Source organism: Stegastes partitus, unplaced genomic scaffold (assembly GCF_000690725.1).
Source record: "Stegastes partitus isolate 25-593 unplaced genomic scaffold, Stegastes_partitus-1.0.2 Scaffold131, whole genome shotgun sequence".
NCBI lineage: Eukaryota > Metazoa > Chordata > Actinopteri > Pomacentridae > Stegastes > Stegastes partitus.
Window position 1 is genome coordinate 226,824 of NW_007577862.1, and position 17,417 is coordinate 244,240.

The window sequence follows — 17,417 nt, forward strand, 5'->3', positions numbered from 1 at the left end:
CATTTTTTACAGTTTCTGGCTCTAATAAAGTGTATAATTTTTCATCTTTTAAAGTCTTTCAAAGCAACTGGTAGCTTTTAGGGATCAGGTGGTTAAAATGACAAGTTTACTTGAAAATATCCCTGTTTGCTGCAGCTGTATGATATTTTCAAACCTTTGCACTAATGTTAGCTGTCAAAAAGACATGACCAGACTCCAGTAGTTTGCAGATAATCTTTGAGTGTGTCTTTGTTATGTGCCTTTCACAGACTCCCCTGTTGTTGTGAAATGCTAATTTGACTTTGAAAAATAACTGCTGCCCCCTCGACTGCATGCACCGTCCTGCTGCCAATGGACAAGAGAGAGTGATGCCCTGGAGTGTGTTTTGAATAGATGATTTTGCCCCTGAGATCTACCTCAGCAAAACAGGTGACTCATAAATGCCAATACCAGGGGATGGAAGCAAATCTGGCACATGCGAAGGGTATCATCAGGACATTGCCATTTAGAAATGTCACACCTTCTCCATCCTGTCTTTCTTCTCTCCTACGAGTTTGTGTCCTACAACTTTATGAGTTATTATGGAAGCAGAGGATGCACTGAGTCATGTGGGAGAGGGTTTACCAGCGAGCGGCTCGATTATACTGAAGATAATTAAACCTGAGCACTGGGTGATAGAAGCAAAACAGAATCTTTCTTGATATCTGGACGGAATAAAGTAAGACAACCACTATGTCCTGATCAAGAGCGTGATCAGGGCAATCGTGCATGAAAATAATTGGACACCCAAAGCAGCTGAGCTACATGATGTCTAAACGCTCCTCTTTGTCCTGATACCAGAGCAGTTAAGAGTCTGACAAGCTGTCTGCTTTAACGCATAGTGGTGTTTGTGCCCTTCAGCGAGTGGGTCACTACACAAATACACAAACAGTGTCTGGGATTGGTTTGGACGCCTTAGGAAAAGACCATAATTCAAGGAGTCAATGGACCCTCTAGGCAGACTTGTCCTACTCATCAATACAAACATTTTAAAGTGCTACCTTAATATACCCCTTGTGGTTTTGTGCTGATAATATAGCCTGTTTGGAGCAGCACGGGAGTACTGCAGAAGATTTTGAGCAGATCGATACGGCCTAAACATGAAATTAGTTAACATAGATGCTTCACCCCGAAGAGCGTAATTGCTCTTCTTCAGACAGACTCCGTATTAGGCGTCTGCTGTCCTCACCGACTGTTTGCTTTAATATGCTTTTGTAATTACGGTAACTTTGCAACTTTGATGTCAGTGGGAAAAAAAAAGATATTGGTAGTCTCAGGGGAATTATTGGTCAAATAAAGGTTGAGCTCAAATCTGAACGGTGGGAAGCCAGAATTTAAAGCAGTGCCGTATCGAACCGCCTGAAGTAAGTTTTCAGTGTTTTTTATTGGGTTTCATTTGCAAACAAACCAGACATGTAGATCAAAACACTAATGATTTATTATGTTGAGAGTGATGCAAAAAAAACTAGAAGATACAGTGTGCTGTTTTTATCCAGTGGTACTCTAGGTCTTGATGTTTTATTTAAAATGAAAAAAAAAAAAAAAAAGTGTTTCTCGGATTATAGCGTATCACTTACAGGCAGGCCTCTGAGTCCTGGCTCCCCAGTCTTTCCTCTCCGTCCCTAAGGGAAGCACCAAAAGAAGAAGGGGAAAAAAAAAAGAGACTTAGATGAGTGAATGAGCAACAACAGGTGTGGCTGGGCACGCATGCTGCCAGCAATTAAGGCAAGACAACAACTCCTGTCGCAGCCTCTAATTTGCTTTTAATTAACAACAAGAAAACAGCTTAATTGCTGCACCCTGTGTGGCCCACTACTCTTTGTTCCCTCCTTTGGTTTACTGCCTCCTTTCCAGCTGTGTGAGTCCCTCGGCACATCAATCAAGCCAAGGAGCACGTATACTGTAGGGGCAAGCGTGGCGAACCAGCCGGTACTGTCCGGTAAAGCGAAAACGACGTCGGATTGAAGCCACCGTGTTGAAACTGTTTTGTTTTTGAGTTTTGTTGTTTTTTTATTGTGGGGGGGAGATTTTGTGAAAGCGCTAAAAGTCTGTAAAGACTTGAAAAGCTGACATCTTAATGAGATGTAATGCAATCTGAACCAAACCAAAGTTGGTATAATTTACATCAAGAGGGGTTTATGTCCTCGTGAGAAAAGAGGATAAAGCTCTGTGGATATCCGCGCAGCTATCCACTGGCAGAGCATCACTGGCTCTCTGTTGAGAAGTGCCTGGAATTAGCTGGCTTGCCCACACACATGCACACACAAGACAGATGTAAAATCAACTCAATTAGGAGATGGCAATACTCTGGCCACTATCAATTCACTATACAGCAGCGTAATCAAGGGCATGAGCACGAGACAATGCAGATATCTGTATCACGGCTAAATACGATTACCTCCTTCTAGTGTGAGTTTCATCATCTGACACAAATGCCTTATTGAAACATTGTGGTTCTCTCCTACTGTATGTGTCAGTATGGGTGATACAAAAAAACACCGCCTTCCTCCGAGTCGGTGGCTGTGGAGATCTGTGGAGAGGAAAGGCTCACTGGCTGCTGAAAGAAAAGTTGCAAATCACAAAGCAACGCCCCCGACTCTTCCCTCTGACACTCCATGTGTGCAGACTTTGATTAACTGGGTCGAATTTGACATGTACGTTTGCCTGCAACAAAGACAAAGGAAGGAAACTTCACTAAGAGCTATTGCTTTTAATCATCTGTTTGCATGTGCGCCCGTGCTCGCTCGTGTTTCCGTGTTTGTAGTCCGCAGATTACAGGATTATGAAAAGAGGAGAAGCAAAGGTGCAGTACAGTAAATATTAACCTTAATAATGACACAATAGAGCCAGTGTGTGCCTCCTCTCAGGAATTGCATGCTTTCCTCTGTTCGCGTTGTTTGATGTACCAACAAAGCCTTGGCCAGCGTCTTTTGATCATCTGTGTTAATGCAACTCTGAGGCTCCTGTATATGGGCTTTAATGTAAGCATGAATGAGTGCAACACAGAGGAGAGTTGGAAGGAGTCAAATTGCCTTGATGTGTTGGGACAGCATCTTCAAACCTTAAAATCCTTTGCTTCAAATGACTGAGATTATATTACTTTGGAACAGCTTCTTTGAAACGTAATTGAGGCTGGTTACCTTTGTGGCACAAACAGAGCAGTCAGAGCGGGAGAATTCGGCGCCCGTGCCCGCCCGAGGACGCTCATATGTAGATTTCGACTCGTTTTTAAAAGGTCGATTCCTCACAAGACAGCGTTTTTTTTTTTTTTGGTGAGGGTAGATGCTGTTTTTTTTTTTGTCTTCCACTTATAATTAATAGGCTGCCACTGAATCACTGCTACGTTTGCAAAAAGATCAGCCTGTTTGTTCTAGCCTTAGTCCCGTCTGCTTGCCCTTTCCCCTCTAAACACAACAACAAAAGCAGATTACACAGATAAGTAATTAAGCTAATGAATATTTCATATGCTATTATTCCAAGTAGGTCATGAATTATGCAGTTTTCAAAATTATTTCTCCACATTTGCCATTAAATCTCTTTTAACTCCAAAGTACATACTAATTTTATGTCCATGTATTTGCATATCATCAAAATAAATAGTGGTACTCTAGATCTCAGTTTCTCATCAAGTGGGAGGCCCGAGGCTTACTTGCACTGTTACCAACAAGTTCTATAATGGTTTTTAATAAGGTGGTATGAGTGTATCTATGACTTTACTTTCATATAAATTCCCTTTAAATACAACTCTGTCATACCTTCTGGTCACAAAAAGGGATACTATTACTGCTTTTATTACGTGTAGTCTCACTGGATTTATACTCACTTGCTGGTTTATGGCACACCTACCTGAAACTAGCGGTACTGTGACAAAATACAACAAAAAAAAATCATACCTTTGTGAAGATTCTAATGAGCTGTGGATTGTATTGTATTATGCTGAGAGGTCTGTCTAATATTTAGTCCAAACAGGCTGGACACAGCTATCAGTATTAGCTGTGTATCTGCTCGAGCTGTGTGCAGATAAACTCAGCTGGGGGTGTCTATGCTGGAAGTCCGTGTCTGATTTTTTTTCCCCTGCTTTGATAACATATTAATATTCATCCAGTATTTAGAAACGCAGACAGCTCAGACAATCATTTTCCGCAACAAAGCGATCCATGAAAGTGACGACATCGTGTGACCTTGGGGTGAGACTGACTCTTCTCTGTCCAGAGGACCTCTGGTTAGCATGCTATCCCCAACAAATCTGTGCACAGTGACAAGAAATAATTAGTCCGGAGCACAGCTGTCATCGCCGTTTGCACTCAGTTGACTCTCCGAACCGAAACACCTGCCAGGGACAAGGCGAGATAACCACCTCTAAAGGGACAGGCTGGCTCTGGAACGTAGAGATAATCACGATACTAACAACCACTGTAGTGCTCACCAGCATCCAAATACTACAGCAACAGATGCTCTGTTCTGGAAGTTAAGCCTTTAGCACAAGGGTGAAGTGTTTCAGAGGATTAACTCAGGGAATTAAGTTGAGTTCTATGTTTATGGCGTTTTAATGATTTGATCAGCTCTAAATGTCACAACTGGACCTCAAAACTTTTGCAAAAGTGATACTCTGACTGTTTGAACTGAGGTCATTTCAAAAACTAGCCTTGGTAGCAGCACTTTTATATCCATTTCTACAAGAGCAGACTGTTAACAGTGTCAATATCTAGTTTTTCTAAATGGACAAAAACCTCATTTTGCATACTCAGCTTTTGCACAATTGAATCATGCTTTGTTTTACTCTTGCATGTACACTTGTCCAGCCACAATATCAAAGCCGGCTGCCAAATATTGTGTTTGCGCCTCAGAGCAAAGAAACTGAGCTTCAGGAGGTGTGTTGTGATTTCTAGCACCAGAACTTTAACACTGGATCTTTTGGGTTCTGTGAGATGGGCCCTCTGTAGATCAGGCTTGTTCGACTGATCTCACAGATGCTAGATCGAATTGGGAACCAAGTCAACATGTTGAGCTCTTTGTCATGTTCCTCGAGCAGTTCCCAAGCAGTTTTTGCTGATTGTTGAGGGGAATCGTTCTGCTGGGAGAGGCCACTGCCAGAGTGGTGCTGTTTTGGTGTGTAGTGATGTTTAGCTGGGTGTTTGAAATACCATCCACATGAATACCAGAACCCAAGGTTTCCCAACAGGACTACTGCACTGTAAGGAGATAATCAATGCTATTTACTTCACCTGTCAGTGGTTTTGATGTTGTGGCTGATTGGTGGCAAACAGTAGCATTTAAGTGAAATTGGGGCATTCAGTGTTAAAGACCATTTACATTAGTGAGATAATGAATGGCCGATTCTGCTCTAGAAAGACCTCATTAGTTAGTTAGTGTCAGACACCACACACAAAGAAAGCTGTGTTTTACCTAAAAAAATAAAAAATTAAAATAAAAAATGTACAATTTGCCCTCAGAGAGCAGTGAGGATACATTTGATTCTATAAATAACTCAGTATGTTGCTGCCATTGTCCAAAGTAGAGGCATTTAAATTGTAATAGTTGTTAAGTTGGGCTGCAAGGTGGATCAGTGGTTAGCACCGTTGCCTCGCAACAAGAAGGTTCGCCAGTTCACGTCCCAGTGGGGACATCCGGGATCTTTCTGCGTGGAGTTTGCATGTTCTCCCCGTGCAGCATGGGTTCTCTCCGGGTTCCCCGGCTTCCTCCCATACAGTACATAAACATGCTGAGGTTAATTGGTGATTCTAAATTGTCCGTAGGTGTGAATGTGAGTGTGCTTGGTTGTCTGTCTCTAAGTGTAGCCCTGTGATAGACTGGTGACCTGTCCAGGGTGTCCCCTGCCTTCGCTCTAACTCAGCTGGGATAGTATCCAGCCCCCCGTGACCCTAGTGAGGATTAAGCGGTGTGTAGATAATGGATGGATAGTTCTCAAGTTTAAAGGTATATGCTCATCAAATCTGCTCATTTCCCCAAAGCAAAGTCCAGGAATTCCATTACTTTATTCAAAGCTTTGTTGTAATTTCTTCTGGTATTTTGAAGACCAGCAGAGATATAAATGTCAGAGGTGAACTGGAGTCCAAAGCCCAAAGCAGTCTCTAAGCAACAAGGAAGAACAATGAACACCAACTGAGGATTTTAAGTTAGATAAAAATGAGACAGAAAGAAAAAAAAATAAATCTTAGTGAAAAAAACAACTGTGTGGTGACAGAATAAAACAAAACTAAATAACATTTTTACTTTTAGACTGATCACCACCTGTGTACGCCAAAATGCCATAGAAAAATATGTCAACATGGCGATAAATTTAAATTCAACAGAATGGCATGCACACAAGACCAGCCAGCAGCGTCTGTGAAGCTTTTCTCTCAGCTAAGCCAGCCTTAACTTTCTCATTTCCTTTTGTGTTTCTCCATCACTCATTTATCTCTCCCTTTGTGTATAGCATAATTCTATTACTCTCATCTCATCCCTCTCTCCTGTCTCCTGCTCTTCTCGTCATCTCTCCTTCCTTCTCCTGTCTCCTGTCACTCGCCCCGTTTCTCCCTCACCCAACTTCCAGCGCCTGTTGGATCACCCTGGCAATCTCTGTTGCTATGCAACGCTCAGTGTCCTATAAATTTGACAACATCCTAGTGCTTGATTATTATTTGAGCGCTGCAGTGTGAAGCCCTCCTTCAGGTCATTGCAGTAGATTAGAGGGAGGGAGAGACAGAGGAAGGAAAGGAAGGAAATGAGGGATGAGAGGGAGGGAAGGAGGTGGAGAAAGATGAAGGGAGTGTGGAGGAGAGGAAAGGAAAAGAGACTCGGGGTTAAAGATGAACTAGGTTTCGAAGTAAAGATGAACTGCCAAGACCAAACGCTTATTCACATGCACTATTTATCTGTTCCACTCTAAAAACCTGCAAACCATATAGGAGAAGTGTGAAAAGCACACCACATTAACTACTAATTCAATAACGACGTAAGCTAAAGCTGGAGTGGGCACATATTTGAGCTGGAAGGAGGAGGCCTCGGTAGACTGACAGCACATTTTGAACTTCAACTTAATCCACATAGATCCGAGCCTTGACTGGCTTCGACTCTGTCATGAGTTTTAAAGTGCAAAAGGAAAAGCACAGACACGGGACCTGACTCAGACCTGCAACTAAAACCAGAATCTAAGAGGAAAGTCAACAGCGACAGTGACACACTGCAGAGACACTCCTTTATGATGACTCCATAATCCTTATCCCAAATGTCAACATGTTCTCTCAGACATTCCATGTCTCGCTAACCATACTGGGATAACACAGTAGTATAAAACGGAGAAGGCAGAGTGTGTCGCATTTTCAGCAATAAAGCAGATATACTATCAAAAAGCCACATAATCCACCTGACAAATGATCCTGTCAAGAGGGGTCAGTAGATAAGCTGGAGGAGCCTCCAGGAATGAACACCACAGGACCCAACTCAAACCTGACACACAGCGCAGAGGGACGAAAAAATGATTTTTTTTTTCTCCTTTAAACTGCAGGGATAGTTTCCAGTAGGTAAAACAATTCTAATTTGGCATTTCAAACACAAACTCTCTCCTCAGATTTTTTTGCCAACTTGCCTCTCAATAGTAGAAAGATAAAGACCACACTAGCTTCCAAAAGCGACTCTCCGATTTTTACAGTTTACATCATTCTCTAGGTAATTATAATTCCATTTGCTATGTATTCGTTCGCTGCAGTGAGGTTTTGGCCTTGGCTTGCTTTTCTTGTTAAGTCACAAATTTTACATAACCATTCATTCATCTCCTAAATCACCACCTTTCACCACATGTAGCTCCTACAGCCAAGACACCTACTGTCTATGGCTTTAGACCAGCTAATCCCCAGATGTTTTTACGCTGCTCTTTCATTCATCTGCTGGACTTAGGTGTAACACTCAGCTTTTATGTCCCGAAGGGGAAACTATCTGACAACACAACTTTATGTAGCTCTTAGGAGAGATGACCTTTTCTTGACTGAAAAAAAAAAAAAAAAAAAAAAAAACTTGCATGCCACTCCCACAGTTTCTGCTTGAGCTGAGTCCCATCTCCCTCTGGGGACATGTAGTCAGGCCACCTGAGCCTTTTGTTGACCTGCTATACTGGGTTTAACAGAAACTGACTGTTTAGCTTGTGAACGGCAGCTGTATTTGCTCGGTAAACAGCGAAAATGATAATTTGTCACAGAATCTGTAAACTGAATAAACAATACGCAGAACAAAGAGTGGGTAGTTTTCTTTTACGATTAAATAAAAACCTTTATTTGTGAGCGAGGGGCTGAAAAAAAAAAAAATCAACCTTCCACACTGGTGCTATAACACACAGTGACTCTTCTAAATACACATGGACAACCAGGACTGTGAACTTATGCGCTCGCTGCCAAAAAAGGCACAAACAAAGACAGACAAATGTTCACATGCTTCATGCACACACAAACACAAGCAGAAGGAAGTTTGCCACAACACAGCCAGTCACAATATTTATTCCCCCAGTGAAAGTGCTTGTCTGCTCCTGGCCTGTGAAAGCTGGAAAACAGGACTGAAACATACTTGGCAGATTTGACTGAAGGGCTGAAGGGATCAAATGTATCTGCAGTTCCTCAGGAGCCCTTACTGTATCCAGAATCAGAAACAAGAAATAGAGAGTTGCTAAGAATCCCAGCAAAAGCTAATTTATGCTCTAATTAATTCTTTACCCCTTGTAAATATTTTCTCATTTAACAATTTGCACAATGAACCACAAGAATCAGCAAGATGAGAAAAAAAAAAGTATAAAGTGTAAACAAAAGATTTCCAAAGATTTCTGCAGCAATCTCTTAAACTTTTACCATATTTAATGCAACAGTAGCTGTGTCTTCTTACAGACTGTGTGTTGGCTATTATACTCTTCAAAGTGGCCTTCTCTTTAAAGGGTAAGTTTATTTATGCAAATACAGAGCAACAACATGATGTAATATACATGGTTTGCTTGTTCAGTTGCTTGTTCTGTATTTTACAGTAAAAAGAATTATCAAATAGGCAGATTCTCAACTTCACTTACATGGATTATACTTACATACTTACATACACTTGCATCAGCCCGGCTGCCACTGGGCGTTAGTTTCAAAATTCTAAGTATTAGCTGGTAAAGGAACAAATATGCAGTGAATTTGGACCAACTATGCAGCTCATATTGTTGCAGTTGTCGTAATCTCCGCCAAACCCATTTTTGCTGTGTCAAATCTCAAAATCAACACTCCTGAGTTAATATCAATTAAGTTGCTTGCATGAAATGCCACAGAAGACGCTGCACAGAATGTAGCCTCACCTGCCTCTTATTAAAGATCCAATTAGAGACAGGCGCTACAAATTCCCTACTTCTGACTGCCCTCTCTGGATGCCATCTTAGGACACTGCACAAGCTCAGAAAATGCCTGGGCACTGGAGCTTGCAGAGATCCCTTGCACTTGGTAAAAGCCTCAATAAAATAGGATTTGTTCCAGTTGTTTACTGAGGGTTAAGAGGAGCGGCCGGGGCAGGAAGAGAACGGCAAAGCCGACAGCTGCCTGGCAGGGGCTCAAATGCAGCTTAGCATTTTTCACCATTCTGACTGGCACACAATGCTCTCTTTAACTCTCAGCCATCTAAATATTCAGGGACGTATAAAGAGATGGCTGACACTGCAGCCGACTTAAGACACAGCTCAGCTGGCCAAGATTGCACCTATAGTCTCTTGGCTAAAGCTTTCCATGAAGGCTTTCCTCTCAGAGACTCAATCATAGACCCCATGTGACTAAACGGTTATTTGTACAAGTGCCACTAGATGGCAAACTAGTTTCATCACAAATTTGGTACATGGCAGGGGACGGAGCCAATGAGGAAACTGTAAGTTCTCTCTGAGGATGGATGTCCTCAATGCATGAATGTATGATGTGTGTTGGGTAACATCCCTAATTAGGCAGTCTGGCAATTAGGCACTGAATACTGTAAAGGAGATTTTTCAGTGGAGGGTTTACGACGATGAGAGAAGAAGGAAATAGACGAGAGGAAGAAGCTGTATGAGAGTGAGGGAGAGTGACAATAATTCTCATACCGCATTACGCCTCTTTTCAGCTGCCACACAATACAAAAGGGACACAGGTGGCATTATAAGGGTACCCAGTCACAGAACGCAGCATATCATTGGGTAAAATAACCATTACAGAGCTATTTCAGCAAACACCCAACTCAACACCACCACACAGTGTGCAAACACTAGAGCCGGAGACAAACACAGGAAATGCAGACAGTGCATGAGTATGGAAACTAAGTCATGGGAGTCCCAGAGGAGGCTCAGAACAGCTCTTTACAACAGCCGCGTTTGTACCACGTCTTCAGCTATAAGTTTTAAGAGCCCATTGACTTTAACAACTCCTAAGGAGAGGAAAGAGGGCTGATGATATTATCTGAATTTGCATCTTTATGTGGTGAAGAAGAGATGATAAATCTATATTTAACTATGAGCTCAATTCCATCTGATCAGCTGAATGTCTGTGCAGTGTTTCCATGCAAGCCGGGTGCCTATCGCGTTGGCTCCTTACTAGGCCGCCGTTGCCTCTTGAATGTTCTCATCTCCTAATGGATGCTGTTATTAGTCTTGGCTCTTTCACAATTTCACAGTCTCATCTGGACTTTTGGCCGTATTATTCATCCACAGCAGATTGCTCCTATCCTATGTTTACAGATACTGAGTGTTTCATTAATGCATTATCCAACAAGTGAATAGGAGAGGCTGAAAATCTACTTTGAATAAACCCTGGTTCATTTTACAAACCAAATATTTGAGGTCAGAGAGAATACACTGTGCAAAGATCCACAGGGCGCTCTCTCCGGGTACTGTAGCCTTCGGCGAGTCTTATGCTTCATATCACTCACCACGCATAGCAGATTACACTAAGGTCCCCCACACTACCATCTGTATAATATCAGGCCACTGTCAAATGTGCTGCTCCCTGGCATGCCATTAAAGTGGACACAGATGAATGTATCTAAATTGGTTGCAGGCAGGATGAGAGTGTGGAGAATCAGAATACGGATGGCAGGCTGTAACAGTGTGCTGTAAGTGATGCAGCCTCCCACTACCACGCCTCTGTGTTCTGCAGTGTTCAGGGCTACATCTCCTCCCCAACAACCCTCCATCCCCCCCTCCCGCACTCTCAGCTCTCAGTGTCCTCCTCCCTCCCCTTGGCCGACTTGGCCGAAACGGCTGACACAGACAAAGCTTACTTGAGGGAGGGGGGGCTTCGATCCAAGCATCCTCTATCAAAAATACCCCTTTAAAGGTATTTGCATTCTCAAACCATGTCTCCTCCTTAAAATGACCGAAGGTGTCAGGAGCGTGTCTCTGTATGTTGCCAGACTGTTTGGAGCCAGAGAAATCCCATTGTTTGGATGACTAGAGCCATGGTGTGGACTACGCAGTCGCAGGGGCCAGTCACCTCCTGTCAACTGACATACCTCAATGAGTCAAGTGAATTCAGCTCAGCTGACCCCATCTGATACATGGCACTGCAGTAGTGCTGCTATGACCTGGCAGACATTGACGCAACATTTAAAAAAGTTGGGAAAGTATTAGACACAGGCCACGGGGGTACACTGGAGCAACAGGAATGCATATATTGCCTGCAGTGTCCCTACTGTGTTGTTCAGTTGTCTCTCTAGAAAGAAAGAAAAAAAAAGTGGTAAGGTTGTAGATGTGTGAATGAGGGCCACGCTCTGGCCAACTATAGCAAGCCTATCTAATGCTCAGAGGATGTGTTGACCTACATTACCCCTTGTTGAACATCAGTTTGTCACACTTTTACATACACTCATCAGCTCACGGACAGACACAAACACATGAACACGATGACTATAAAAGCCAGCGAACAAGGAGCAATCAAAGTGGCCCTCTCAAAGTCTTGCCCCCTGTATTCGTCCCTGTAATTAATTGGCCAATTAATGTGTGTTTATTCTGGACACGCATGGATGTAGCCAAATTGAGGCTCTCTGGGAAATACGAGAGTCAGACAGATAAATCAAAGCTCTGTGCATCTGTCCTTGCATGTGCCAAACGCTTCCCCCTGTAACTCTCCTCTTTCCCAACAGGGCCCAAATGTGAGACCTTTTCATAGCCAATCAGGTCAAATCTTTGTTTCATCCTCCCTCCCAATGCACTTGACATTGACAAGATTAATTGCCTTGTGCACTGGGCAAACGTGCTACCTCCTGGTGTAATACAGGTGTCAAAAGCGTGGCTCAGTGAATTTCCTCAATATGAATCCGGATAGATGAGAGGAGAACAATCTATCCCGGGCTCTGCTCAACAAAGGGTTAACGAATCCTCCCCCTGCTTGTAAAAATCACACAGGGTGTAAATCTTGCCATAAAATCTCAGCTGTGAGCCCTGCTGACCTGTAAATTCTTCTCTCTGTGTTACCCTGCCATTGAGCTTCAATGGGTCGGGCCAAAACTGTAACTACATATCTACATCATGCTACTGGGTTTAAACGCCGCTTTTAAAGACACAGACCATCAATGCGATCACCAACTGTGTCTTAAATACGGCATACGCCGTGATTTTATAGTTAAACCGAACTGAACTGTGCAAAATTTAACCAACATAAATCTGCACACATAGGACATAACTGTATTTCATTGCAGTTTGTAATCCTTCATGGATACATACATAAAATGTGCCATAAAATTAATAAAGACAAACCAAAATGCTGTTAAATATGCCAAGATGACACAGCCTTGCCAGAAAAACAGACTTACAATAACTCCACAAATAACACCACGCAGACTGTTAGAAAACGTGAAACACCTAAGCAAACTTTATCTCTCCTGGTAAAAAAAAACCTTGTTGAAGGAATACATTTATCATCCTGCTATACCATATATTGAACTGGACAACAACCAAAAAAAAAAAAAAAACATGGCTCCAATCAAATAGCTGTTCTAATTTCGTGTGTTTACTGTATTACCCAAATCAGCAGCAACCTCCCATGGAGAACTTCTGGCAGGAAGGCTGATATTCTCACCAGGGACTCGTTACTTAATAATCTCACACTGCAGGTGCTCTGGTAGAGGTCAACAGTCTGTTACAGTTGCTGTTCTTGTCTGCCTCCACCTATGGAGCAAGAAACCGCTGCCAAATGTTTCAGTCCCCACAAACTGAGCCATTACTCCTTCCCTATCACTGTCACTGCCGGCTTTGGTCTCTGCAGACGCACAGACTGACCGAAATGAACCTTAGCCAAGGCCATTAGATATAATATGAATATTATATATATACTGCGGTGGCTCAATTATCTCAAAACAACATTTGCTCTGTCCCGTGGAGGAGAGGCATCTAAATTCCAGTTACGGCATGCATTTGGTTTTTTTCTCAGAGAATGGCGCATTTTTTTCAAATTAGGTTAAATGACAAAAGCTATCAACTGTGCAATGGCGATACATGGATTTAGTTTTAAAGTAGATGAATGTTATTGTATCTAATCTGACACTAATGGCTTGACCTCAGAACGGCCACAGAAATCCGTCCAAAAGGGAGAAGCAGGAGGACAGCAGCAGAAGCCTCGCGCTGAGAAGCAGTTTGGTGGGCGAGAAAATGACATAAGTGCAAGATTACATAGCTGTTCTCTTGTCTGGGAGAAAACATTCGACCTGTAATTTGCATCCACTGGACAGACAACCTTTGAGACATGTGCCAGTGAAATGGTGAAGGGAGGAAAATATGAAGAAAAAAAAAAAGTATCCTGGTGCCTTTGGTCAGGTTTTTATAGACAGCTGTCTCAGTCATTCAACACAGGGCATGAATGGAAAATGTAAACACCACTATCACTCCCAAAAGACAGCAATTACCTCCTTCTTCTGTGGAAATGTGGACCAGTCCAGTTGCCAAGCAGAGACAAGACAGATGATCTTTTCTACTGTTTTGACAGATTATATCCATGCCACTTTAAAGAGCCCAGGCAGCTGCTGTTGATGCTCCTTACATTGTTTCACATTTCTTGACAGAAGTGAAGAACTGAAAGTGCTTCTGAACTACAATTACTGACATGCATTGATCTGGCACTACGCTATCAGATGATCTGAAGTGATGACAGCTCACGAAAGTGATGTAACGGCAGCTGAAGTTTCAAGATACAGGATTGTATTATTTTACAAATAGTCACCTCTCCTTTATAACTGAAGGAGAGTCTCTTAACTGAGACGTTGTCTCGCTTCCTAGCAACCAGCTAGTAAACATCGTGTTTGCGCCGAAGTCGTTCTCTAGTTTCATTTGACTTCCGGCATGAGGATCACATGTCTGACTAGTCTCATGACTTCACTGAATGCACCAGTGGTGAAATAACAGGTAAAGTAATATAAGGCTCCATGTTGCTGCTGTCACAGGGTACAAATTCATTAAATCCACTTTTAGAAGAAGCCTCAATATAAAACTTAAACTGTCAACATATCTCTGTGAAAAACATTAACATAAAAAAATAACTTTACATTTGAATACGCACCATTTAAACAACAGTAAAAACTGGATGATTTGGAAAAAGTTACTGATCTGTTGGACAGTGTAATTAGTAACCACAGTGGTTTCTAGTGCAGAGAGACAGAGGAGGAGAGCTAATTCAACACAGGATGAATAGCCTGGTAGTAAAATCAAAGTCCTGTCATATCCTACAGCTCCACTCTGTAATATTTCTTCAATAGCCATCAATAATCTGACTGGATTCTTTTATCAGTTGTATTGATGTGGCACATCATAGTATTTAGTGAGAAATGATTCCTCCCAGATTAAAAGTCTCTATTTTAATGGCTTTTCCCTCCTCTAGATCATCTCGTGTTGCCTGCCTAGCAACGGCATCTGGGTCTTTTCACCTTTATTGGGACTTTTGTCCTCTCTTATCTCCTTGACATATGAGGCAGGTATCTCATGTGGCACAGCGTCATCCAGCCGCATCTCCAGCTGAGATACACAGACAAATACCTCTATCAGAAACATGAGCTATTTTACAAAAGACTCCACACGCTAAAGATATTACAGACAATCACAAGGCAGTCAATTGAGAATGTCACCCCGTACCTGATGTTAAATTCTTTGAAGCAGATTACATAAATCTCCTCACCTTGTGCACAATAAAAGACACATGCAGGGTTATGACTGAGCTGCGACTCACTGGCTACCAATTTACCAACTGTGCTAACTAGTTCACTCTCTAAATAAAATAACTACATAAATAACAAGCTAAATAGATTTGAATATATGAATGAATTAATAAACCAGTAAGAGGATCTTCAGTGCATAATTTATTAGAAGAGAACACATCTGTAGACAGAGCAGTTGCAATGTTCTCCTTCCTCTAGGGCTTGCTGGAGTTTCATCATTTCTGCACTAGCACAGCTATGTCTAGTAAGAACAAACACTGTGCAGCACATCTATCAGACGTGTGCATTTTGCCAAAGCAGGAAACAAGGAAACCTTGACACAGTGGAGGACTCAGCTGATTACAAGGGATTTCAAATGCTTTGCATTCACATTATTTGCATCCTCCAAACCGCATGAAAGAAAAGAGCATGTTGTTTATCAACAAAGAACAATCACTGTATAAAGAAAATCTATTTATAAGGCTTATGCAATAGTCCCAAAACCTTTAATTAAAACAAATTCTGTTGTGTTGTCATGATAACATTATGCATGACAACATTACATACTGTAGCTTCTGTAGAAAATGAAATAACCAACATGGCATTTGTCAGTGACTTTAGCAAGGACTTATTTTTCTATACAGGTATATTTATACAGCTAATAAGGCTTAATGTGGTGTTAGGCATGGATTAAAACTCCAAGACCCACCTTGTAATGGGGGATTTCTTAAGGTGATTATTTATTAATCCACAGGAACCTACTGCCTTGCCCAGGGATGAACCCATGTCTGCACTGAACCCACTCACAACCTCGTGCCAACTACCGAAGCAGGCTATGCTGGGATGACTTGGCACCACATGAATAAGAAAAGCTTGCTGTGGTGTTCCTCTGTGTTTTGGCGTTAAGGAAGCAGTGTGCACTGACCATGTGTAGGTTTTCAGTTCCTGTTTTGTGCAATGCAAAATTATGTAATTTGGTGCTTTTGTTAGGCTTTCTGGCACCAAATCCTCATACAAGACTTTATTTTACAGTCCCTCGTCTCCGATAATAGGTGTCAGGCAGGCACTTCTCGGTCTTGCATGCTTTCAAATGACTCCACTGAAATCCCTGAATTCCACGGTTGCTACTTTTAGCGTGCACGTCTTTCTTCTCCTCAACCTGTGTAGGACAGAGCCGGCCTACAATGACAGCAGAGCAGAGCTTAGCACATCATTACAGTGTGTGATGAATATTTTAGCACACCGTAGTCGGCGAGGGGGACATATCCTTTTTACCGGTGCTCCCTATCTTCGTTTTTGATCTGCTGTAATGTGCCACTGAATCCCAAAGTCCTACTCTTTGCCTGCCATTCTGTGTCAATGCCATCCATAATAGATAGAGCCGAGCCATTCACATTACCATTAATGGCAATGTGTAATGTGGGGGCAATACATTCCCATAAATTCCTAGTCATGGCTGGACTGGCCCTTACCTCCACCCTGACAAACTTAACTAGTCATCCATCAAGGTAATAAGATAAAATCAAGATTCTGTGAATGTTAGACATAGGGGTCACAGAAGGGGTTGGGTGACTGCCCTTGATATCCTCCCTTGCATATGTTGCTTTAAACTTCAGAGAAGGATCAGTGCAAATGGCATCATTCTTCTTCTCTCCACTACAATGTCCTCCACATCTCCTTGAAGTAAATCTAGATGGCTTAGAGTGGTCTTATTTTCCTCAACAATAAATTGAAGTAGACAGTTTGAGAGATGGTCTGGCTTGAATCTAAGGCTTAGTGAAAGCTTTCCTCTCCCGGCTATTCTATGAAGGTTGTGGAGTGGTCAGTCTACATCAAGACATTCTGCATCATTTGTACAGCCACCATGGCTCTTAGTAAAACTAATAAGTTGCAGGCATGGACAAGAGTTGCTAATTGGGTGAGAGTCTCTTGCTGTATCAGCTGGCCACGAGCGAGCCCCTGATAATGATACATGTCCACCTTCCTAAAATAGGCTGTCAAACTGCAGAAACACAGGTTGGTCAACAACTTAGACTCCATGTGACTCCGAGAGCTAAGAATAAGCAGAAACCTTAGCACATTAACAGTCACCATGAAGTCAGCCAGCCATCAAAGACGGGGTATTAATAGATCAGAACTGTGTCTTCAGCAACAACAACAGCAGAAAGTCTGGAATTGCCAGTTTAAGGCCCTATGGCTGTTTTACCTACAAAATCTTCAAAGAAATAACTTGCAAAAAAAATAAA

General features: G+C 42.2%; 1 protein-coding gene across 1 annotated transcript in view; it reads right to left on the reverse strand.

Moving 5' to 3' along the window:
* The window catches only part of LOC103355081 (collagen alpha-1(XIX) chain), a 105,376-nt gene that overhangs the window by 51,329 nt on the left and 36,630 nt on the right, over positions 1–17,417 (reverse strand). Inside the window, exon 17 of the mRNA XM_008278740.1 lies at positions 1,596–1,640. Coding sequence (XP_008276962.1) covers positions 1,596–1,640 — 45 coding nt within the window. The remainder of the gene's footprint in view (positions 1–1,595; positions 1,641–17,417) is intronic.